The sequence below is a fragment of the Gopherus flavomarginatus genome, chromosome 3 (assembly GCF_025201925.1).
Source record: "Gopherus flavomarginatus isolate rGopFla2 chromosome 3, rGopFla2.mat.asm, whole genome shotgun sequence".
Lineage (NCBI taxonomy): Eukaryota > Metazoa > Chordata > Testudines > Testudinidae > Gopherus > Gopherus flavomarginatus.
In genome coordinates this window covers 37725007-37734934 of record NC_066619.1, presented here as the reverse complement: position 1 = coordinate 37734934, position 9928 = coordinate 37725007, and the positions used below count along the sequence as shown (strand labels likewise).

Genomic DNA, 9928 nt, shown 5'->3' with positions numbered 1-9928 from the left:
GTGCTGAAAATACAAATTCTTGCCTGTCAAAGTGATCCTCGCTTTAAAAATTAGCCCCCCCTCCTTTTTTTTTTGCTTAGGAAAGTGCCTGACATTGTTTTTAAAAAAGCGTGCACCATAGTGACATGTTCATAAAACTCGAGCCATTGTCACGTTCAAAGAAAAATCTGCTTTTTGAGTAGCCTTGCATTTTATTATAGGTATTTCACATGCTCCACGAGCCATACTACTAGGCCCCACCATTCATTCCCTCAAGAGGTGGGGACGGAGTGCGGAAGTGACAAGGCTCTTGTCCCTGAGAATTTCAATTACTTGTTGGCAGGGGAGAGTGGGAGGACTAAGGACCTCAGCCTGTGTGTGTCTGTGACGGGTATGGCTCCATCTGGTTAAGTTGGGGTGAAGCCAGGGCATGTGCCCTCACTCTGGGTGTTGCCCACACGATCTTTTCAGACCAACAGACATTAGACAGGAAAAACAAGGCCAGCTCAAGGGCACATCTATCCCAGTGGGTGCATCTTCTTTCCCTGCGCCCCTGGGGGCAGGGAGAGACGCCCCCCGCCAAACGACACTGGTGGTGCCACTGCTGCCCAGTTTCCCTGCAGGGGATGGACAACTTGAAAATGCGGCAGCCTACGGGGCGAAGGGGATGTGCCCCTGGGAAATGGCCGATTTCCCCTCCCAGCTCTGCACCCGCCGGCTCCAGGTCCCGCGTTAGCGGCTTGGCTGTGGGTTTTCCATCGCTGGGCAGCTGGTGCCTGGGGAACGGCGAGGCGGAATCGGGCCCTTACCGCCACCGAACTGTGCCGGAGTAAGGGAGGGGGGCCCCAGTGCCGGGGCGGGACGGGGCTGCAGGCTCGCGCTCCGCGGCAGGGGGCGGCGATCAGGGGCCGCTGGTGATACCGGCGCGGATTTACCCATTGAACTAGCGCTCCCGGGCCGGCAGCTCGTGAGCACGGCGACAGCGGCGGGCGGACGGGCGGCCTCGAAGGCGGCGCTTTGTGACGGCAGCGGGGTTCGGGGCGGGGCCGCCGCCGCCGCCGCCTGCGATATAAGGGGCGAGTCCGGCGGGCGCCCCGCGCAGTGGCGAGCGAGCGGCGCGGCCGGGCAGGAGTCGGGCTGGCGATGGAGTTACTGCGGACTATCGCTCACCAGCCGGGCGGCAGCACCGGCGGCCCCAAGGGGGGCGAGCCGGCGCTGGGCAGAGCCTGCGGCGGGGAAGCCCGGCGCAAGAAGCCGCTGGAGGAGCAGCCGCAGCATCACCACTCGCAGGCTGCCCCCGAGGTCTCCCGGATTATCACCGACCCCGGCACGGGCAAGCGCTACTGCCGCGGCAAGGTGCTCGGCAAGGTAAAGGGCCGGCGCCTGCAGCCTCCGCCCCCCGGGCTCCGGAAAGCGGCTCGCCCCAGGGAGCAGCCAGCCAGCCAGGCATCTCTCGGCTCCCTCCCCGCACCGGCAGCGGGGCCTCCCTGGAGCCGGGCAGGAGTGTCCTGCCCCACCCGTTTCCCTGCATGTCAGTTCGCGTGGTCACCTGCTGCATGCTGCCAATTGCCCCCTGGCAGCCGCGGGCCCGCCTGGGTGGCTGGCTGCCTTGTCGGACTCGCTCTGATACAGCGCGGTGGAAGTGATGCCCTGGGAATGGCTAAAACTGGCTCGGATCTCCTTGCCTGTGTAAACGGGAGCGTTTGAAGTCTGCTGTGTTAAACTGGCCCCCTCTGCCCCACCACTTATCCCTGGATCTCCCCGTCCTCCATCCCCAAATTGTGTTTTTTCTCATGTCATGGGTATAAAATGGCTTTGATTTGGGAGCCGCCCTCCTCCCTCCACATAGAGAGATGGGGGTCTGTATGCTACCGAAATGCCCAGTGCAGAGCCGATTACACCGACCCCCTACCCTTGCAAGCTTCTTGAGTAATTAGACCCAGCAGATGACTGATTAAATGAGGAACCTCTTTCATACCATCCTTAATTGCCTTTTTTTGGGTCTATCTCTCTAGGGTGGATTTGCCAAATGTTATGAGATGACAGATTTGACAACGAACAAAGTCTATGCTGCAAAAATCATTCCTCACAGCAGAGTAGCTAAACCTCATCAAAGGGAAAAGGTGTGTGCATGAGTGATTCTTGTTTAAAAAATCTCTTTGTGTGCTGCATGGCCCTACCCTCTTTAGAAATGTCTGCTGGTGTTAGCAGTCTCCTCAGCCAAGGTTGCAAGGCTAAGAAGCTTTTCTTGTGTCTTGCTCTTTAGATTGATAAAGAGATTGAGCTGCACAGAATGCTTAATCACAGGCATGTTGTACAGTTTTACCGCTACTTTGAGGACAAAGAGAATATTTACATTCTTCTGGAGTACTGCAGTAGAAGGGTGAGTATCAGCTGGGAGAAATCCTGTATTCACTTACCTGAGATCTGCAGCTAATGTAAATGTATAATATGTGAAAGGTGTTTCTCATGGCTTCTTTAGGGGTCATTTCTCCTGCTTTTTATTTAAATGTGAAACCTACTTGAGAGCTTTAATTCACCTCTGTGTGTGTGTTTTTTTCCCCCAGTCTATGGCTCACATCTTGAAAGCAAGGAAGGTATTGACGGAACCAGAAGTGCGATACTACCTCAGGCAGATAGTGTCCGGGCTAAAATATCTTCATGAACAGGAAATCTTGCACAGAGATCTTAAATTAGGTAAGTCATTTTCCCCTCATTGATTGCGAAAAGCACTGCTTCCAGCAATGGGGCACTTAGCAGACTGATGGCTCAATTGATAAAATCACCTCAGTCTTTTTCTACAATGGAAACCTGGAGCACTTAAGTAATGACATTAAGTATTCATAAAAAAGCTTGGCTATCTTCTGGCTTTTGTTAGTGTGACTCAGCACTAGTGGCTAATGCATCCCTATCTTGCAAGGAAGGGATTCACTTATTTTTTTTTTTGGGTCTAGGTAATTTCTTCATTAATGAGGCCATGGAACTAAAAGTAGGCGACTTTGGTTTGGCAGCAAGGTTGGAACCACTGGAACACAGAAGGAGGTAGGAGCCTCAAGAATGTTTAAGGAACAGCATTAATCCAAACTGGTCTTTAAAAATAGAGAAATACAAAGATCAACTAACTGCTGCGGGGGTCTGAACTTTCCCTCCTGTAAAAGCACTGCAGTATGTGCTGGGTGGCTTGTTGCTCTGGACACTTAGATACTGGCCAATGCTGGAGGCAGGATGTGTGACTCAGTGTTGTAATGATGTGCCTAGTAGGGCTTTCCCTCTATATTGAAGACTGTAAATAGGAATGTTGGTAACATTGCAAACACGATTCACACTGTTTTTTGAGAACTTCTAAATTCCTGCCCAAATGTAATGGAAGGGGTAAACTACCCTATGGAAACACCCCTACATTTCTTCTCTGGGTTAATATACCACAGTGGTTCTCAAACTTTTGTACTGGTGACCCCTTTCACATAGCAAGCCTCTGAGTGCAACCCCCCCTTATAAATTAAAAACACGTTTTTATATTTTAACACCATTATAAATGCTGGAGAGAAAGTGGGGTTTGGTGTGGAGGCTGACAGCTCGCGACCCCCATGTAATAACCTTGTGACCACCTCAGCTGTCCCAACCCCCAGTTTGAGAACCCCTGATATACCGAGTCCAGATCTCATACTGAGTTCTGTTCGCTTTGATTTGCAGAACAATCTGTGGCACACCAAATTACCTCTCTCCAGAAGTCCTTAACAAACAAGGACATGGATGTGAATCTGACATATGGGCCCTAGGTTGTGTAATGTAAGTATCACTTCAAAGACTCAAAGCTGTCTTGTTAATATACTTAAGGCTCAAAGGAGAGGCAATGACTGGGTAAACACAATGCCTGAAGTCTACCTAACCTACAAATATAACATATGAATTATCAAAGCAACCATCTTGCTAAGAAATGGGCTGCTAGTTTAAAGGGACTTTAAAAAAAAACACAACTATTTTGAAGTGTTTTTGCATTTACTCAAGTACTGAGAGCCTCTTTTATTCCTCGTAAACAGGTACACAATGCTGTTAGGAAGACCGCCATTTGAGACTACAAACCTTAAAGAAACCTACAGATGCATAAGGGAAGCAAGATACACTCTACCATCATCTCTATTGGCACCTGCAAAGCACTTAATAGCTAGTATGTTGTCAAAAAATCCCGAGGACCGGCCCAGTTTAGATGATATAATTCGACATGACTTTTTCTTACAGGTCTGTACTGTGTGGCTTTCTGGTCCAGAATGTTGCATTATTCTAAGTGCCCATCACAGTCTTCTAAGTATTGGCTTCTACATTTCATTTCCACAGGGCTTTACACCAGATCGACTGTCTTCTAGCTGTTGTCACACTGTTCCTGACTTCCACTTGTCAAGTCCAGCTAAGAATTTCTTCAAAAAGGCAGCTGCTGCTCTGTTTGGTGGTAAAAAGGAAAAAGCAAGATACTTTGATACACATAGTAAGTATATTTTTGAATTATACATGTGTATGTAGCTTGCTTACACTTACAATGTCAACTAGTGATACATCTACAAGATGTAAAAACAGCATTTGCATTTACCCAAGTATAATACTGTAAACTGTTAATTTACATCATTGAACTGTTTTGTCCTTGTCATGTTCATATTGATCTGGATGCTACTAGGTTTAGGCAGATGTAGCCCATAGTCTACATCCCCAATTTACAAAGGAAATGTTTCTTATAGTAGACCAGCAAGCTTTTTGTTGGGTCATAACCTACTGTTTCTGCTAAACTACACTTAGTCTCAAGGTAGAAATGCCATTCTATGTAATGATTGCCAGGAGTATGCCGCAGGTGGGAGAGAATGCATTGCAAGAAGAGAGCGAATTAAGTTGTTTATACATTCCATCCTTGTTTGTAGCTAATGTTGTTGTTGTGGGGTATTTATGGTATTTGGTATTGTAAAAACATTTTTAGATATAATTAATATTTGGCCTTTTAAATTCTAGATAAACTAGCTAAAGAGGATGAAGAAATCTACAAACTTAGACATGATTTGAAAAAGACATCGATTACCCAACAGCCCGACAGACACAGAACGGATGAGGTACAGTCAAACTGGTGAACTACGATGGGATGGGGTAGTAATAACTGATCCTTGGCACGAATTCATAACTGAGACTTATATTTCCTAACCACGCTTAAATGATTAGCAGTTATATGGTCGTGACTGTTGTAAGAGGCAGGGCCAGCTCTAGCAATTTTGCCGCCCCAAGAACGGCGGCACGCCGCGGGGGGCGCTCTGCCGCTCGCCGGTCCCGCAGCTCCAGTGGACCTGCCGCAGGCTTTTCTGCGGAGGGTCCGATGGTCCCGCAGCTCCGGTGGAGCTGCTGCAGGCGTGTCTGCGGGAGGTCCACCGGAGCCGCGGGAGCAGCGGACTGTCCGCAGCCAGGCCTGCAGCAGCTCCACCAGAGCCGCCTGCCACCCTCCCCGCAACCGGCAGAGTGCCCCCCGCGGCGTGCCGCCCCAAGCACGCGCTTGGTGCGCTGTGGCTTGGAGCCGGCCCTGGTAAGAGGGCTTAGGCATGTTTTGCCACTCTGGTATGTAGTAGCCTTTAGTATTTGTGTAGACTCTGTCTTCAGAATTTATTACTCTATCCTTCTAGAATCTAGCTTTATCTGTGCACCACTCTGCACAAATTTTAAAGGGATCCTGCCAGGCATTTCTCCCAATACTCCAAATATGAGGACTTAGTTATTATAAAAATGTAAGTCTTCACAGAATGTCAGTGAAATTATTGGGATTTTAATGTTCACATGCAGTATGTGCAACCCAAATGCTGCAGCATTTTGTGGGTTCATGAGAAGTAGAGAGTAACCAGTTTTGCTACATTGTCCAGGTATTGTGAAATGCAAGACATAAACAGCATAAATAAACTACATGTTATTGTCCTGATAATGTTCCTTCATACTTGATAGGAAGCAGACACCAGATCTCCTAAAATTATTTAGCTGTTAATTGGCATTGCCAGGATCAGTCTTTAATATGAGAGCTATACAAAAGCTGTCTGTGTGAACCTTGACTTGCCTTATTGATTCTTAAATGTATGATTTCTTCTTGTAGGAGACCCAGCCTCCTAACATTACAGCAGCCAAACCTGGAACTCCAGCAGAGACCAAACAGATTGGGGATGCCATTCGAATGATAGTTAGAGGAACTCTAGGAAGCTGCAGCAGTAGCAGTGAATGTAAGTCCAACATTACTGGAGTTCAGGATGGGTTTTCCTATTAAATCATAACATGCAAAACTGTAAAAACAAGCGTAAAACAAAAAAGTGTATTTCAGCCTTAGAATACGTTTTTTCTCATTCCTAAAACAAAACGTTGGTTGCAATTCTCCATTCTGAAAATTAAACCTTAAGAGGCTGACAAAGCTGGATTTATTTAGACTAAGGTGTAGATGGTGGGTGTTTCCAAATGCTGAATTATCTGCATAATATAACAGTTCTGCTCTTCTTTTTCAGGTTTGGAAGACAGTACCATGGGAAGTGTTGCTGATACAGTTGCAAGGGTACTGCGAGGATGTCTTGAGAACATGCCAGAAGCAGATAGTATTCCCAAAGAACAGCTGACAGCATCTTTCCAGTGGGTTACAAAATGGGTAGACTACTCGAACAAATATGGCTTTGGTTACCAGCTGTCAGACCACACTGTGGGTGTTCTTTTCAACAATGGAGCACACATGAGCCTCCTACCAGACAAAAAGTAAATGCCTCCAAATGATTAGAAATTGACAATTCACTAAGTTGAGTCTGCCTTAAATTTTATGCTTGAACATACCTGTAATTGTTGGGTTTATTTTTTCCCTTGTCCTGCAGAACAGTCCACTACTATGCTGAGTTAGGCCAGTGCTCGGTCTTTCCAGCTACAGATGCTCCTGAACAATTCATCAGCCAAGTAACTGTTTTAAAATACTTTTCTCACTACATGGAGGAGAACCTCATGGATGTAAGTACAACTCAAATTCTGAAAGGCAACTGAAGGCAATGAACTTGCAGTAAACATCAGCTGACATGGTGGCTTTGTGCTCTTTTTTCCCCCTAGGGAGGGGATCTGCCCAGTGTAACTGATGTTCGCAGACCCAGGCTTTACCTCTTACAGTGGCTAAAATCTGACAAAGCGTTAATGATGCTCTTCAATGATGGCACACTTCAGGTAAATACTTCTAGGATGGTGTTAAGTGAATGTGTGCCTGATACTCTTGCACAGATGAACTTGTGACTTTCCTTTAGAGTCGTGAATCTGAAGGTTGACAGGAGAAAATATGTAACAATTCTTATCTTTTTTGCAGGTGAACTTTTATCATGATCACACAAAAATAATCATTTGCAATCAAAGTGAGGAGTATCTCCTTACCTACATCAATGAAGATAGGATATCAACAACATTTCGACTGACAACACTTCTGATTTCTGGATGTTCATTGGAACTAAAACACAGAATGGAATATGCACTGAACATGTTGCTGCAAAGATGTAACTAAAAGATGGACTCTTCTTAAACCAAAAGGACTCTTTACACTGTGAAATCTACAGTGGAGGCAGTGGAGCGACTAGCATGTTGATGATGGATGAGTGGTGGTACGAAAACTATACTCGTAGTGTGCTGGGCTGGGACCAGACAGACCTAATCCTACTTTGTTGGACTAATGAAACAGTGAGCTCTTTGGAATATAGCTTTCTCATTTCGCACATGTTTAAAGGCTTGACCGAAGTTCAGCAGAGTGACTTCTAGTTCTGTAGGGAGCAGTTCTAATGGAGGACTTAAAACTGTGAATATGCATCTGGAAAGGGAGGGAAGGGGAGAGCTCCATGTTGTGGAATAGCTGTAATGAGCAGGTTTTGGCTGCTTAAAACTGTGAACGATGGCCATAACTTTTTCCTTATTTTTCAAGAACTAGCCACCTGTGGCTGGCAAAGTGCATTCCTTGTTAATAATTTTTTATTTATTACAGCCCAAAGTCAAGTATTTATTACACAACCTTTTTTTGACCTTGATATTTTAAATATACATTTGTTGGCAATAAAGAGAATGGAAAAACTGAACACTCTCCACCCATTTCTTTAATATGCTATTTAAGATCCTCTGTTCTGCATCAATAAAACAAGCTTGTTGGATTGCTTTCCTAAAACTATCTCTGAAAAATGATACACTCACTCAAGCCTAATTGGCACAAAAGCTTAAAACTACAAACCCATAACAGTGAGCATGAAATGGGCAAGCTGTTCATCCAAATAGAGAAAATGATCATATGCTTCAATATTCTGTGAAAATGTAAATTTTACTGCCACTCTTCGGGAGAAGTCTGATACAATTGGAAGTTGGGAGTTGCAAAATTGTGCAGATCTTAGCTCTATTTCTACACTAGTAGTATAACTAAAAACAAGAGTGAGATAGGCCTTCAAGAGGCATCATGCCAGGAATTTAAATGAATTCTTGCCATTAATTAGAACAAGCCTTCCTCTGAAGGGTACTCAGTGGAATTGTACATTGCTGTTAAAGTCAGAGTTCATTGTGTGTAGAAGTCCCATCTTTCACAGTGGATGAAAACTCTTGGTATTGGGGGAGGGAGGATCGAGTTACTCCATGAAAACTCAAACACTAGAATCTCTGGTCTGTTTGTATCACTTAGCTTTTCAGACATGACTAGGCATGTTTCTTTTCCATCATGCTTGAGTGACTATTTTCTGGCTAGTTAAAATAAAACCTGATTAAGTGTCTCTACAAAGATGTAGGGAGGAAGAAGCTACTCTAGCATAAATTTAGTACCTAATTTCTGGCTGAACTTGTCGAGATTAACAACGCAGCTAATTTAACATTTTTAACCAAAACAAATTCTATACATGTCAAATGTGCAGTATTGGAATTGGATATGTAGTACTGACTTCTTCTTATCTTGGTTCAGTGTACAGAACCTCTAAGTGATCCAGAATGGCTGGGGGAAAACTCTTGCCATAGAAAACTGTACACAGATGGTTTACACAGCAAACAGTAATCGAGTCCTTACTCAAAATAATCCCCATGTAACAGTGATATCTATGTGGAAAGATAATTGTAAGAACACTTCTGTCCTCTGTGTCAACCAATCCAGTTAACTACAGGAAGTAGAAAGTCTTTTAAAACAAAATGCAGACAGAACAAATAAGTGCACTTAAAATTAGTGAATGGGGGTGGGATTAGATTTTACTTTAGGTCTCCAGGGATTTGCATTATCATATAGCTGTTGTATAAAACCTCATCTGAATTTTCTGATTCATTTTTTGCTCTTCTTGCATATTGTCGTGGACTGATATTTATTTAGTCTCAAAGTCTAGACAGGAAGACCAGATTGAGCTGTTATGCTGACAGATATTATTCCAGCTACTTCAATGGGCGTTAAACTAGATTCTTGTTAAGATAATTTGGACCTTCATGCTCCCCCAGAAGGGAGTTGTTGATGACTGACTTTACTCCCAATTAATTGATTTTTTTTTTTCCTCCAGTTGCACATGCAGCAACTTGTTGTAACTGGTTTTCCAAAAAGAAAGATTTACTTAAAAAAAACAAACCAGCACTTGCAAGGCCATGCAAGCAATGCAGTGATGTCTGGTTAACAAGGACCCTAAAATGACCCAGAATATTTAGAAGTGGAAAATGCAGATGGTGACTGCTGCATTAATGGCATCTACAGCACAGAATAAAATGAGACTGGAGTACCATTTTTCTACTTTGTCCTTCCTTAAAGAGAAGATCTTATCTGTTTCATGTATACTCAACATGTACACATTGACGGTACCTAGAGCTAACTGTGAATGCTGAGTTAAATGAATACCTATGCAATCAAATACAATTATGGCCATGAGCTGTGCTAGGTATGTGTAGACTTCCTGGCTTCACACTTTTTATGCCACCTTAATTTCAGTAG

At 44.7% G+C, this 9928-nt stretch overlaps 1 protein-coding gene across 1 annotated transcript; it reads left to right on the top strand.

Moving 5' to 3' along the window:
* The first annotated feature begins 1094 nt into the window (after positions 1–1094).
* PLK2 (polo like kinase 2) lies at positions 1095–8083 on the top strand. The gene is made up of 14 exons (XM_050946957.1): positions 1095–1347; positions 1995–2102; positions 2246–2362; positions 2547–2676; positions 2934–3021; positions 3673–3768; positions 4020–4218; positions 4315–4462; positions 4975–5072; positions 6089–6212; positions 6489–6729; positions 6843–6972; positions 7069–7179; positions 7316–8083. The coding sequence occupies exons 1-14, from the start codon at positions 1123–1125 to the stop codon at positions 7505–7507; spliced, it is 2007 nt and encodes a 668-aa protein (XP_050802914.1). The 5' UTR covers positions 1095–1122; the 3' UTR covers positions 7508–8083.
* Positions 8084–9928: the final 1845 nt, after the last annotated feature.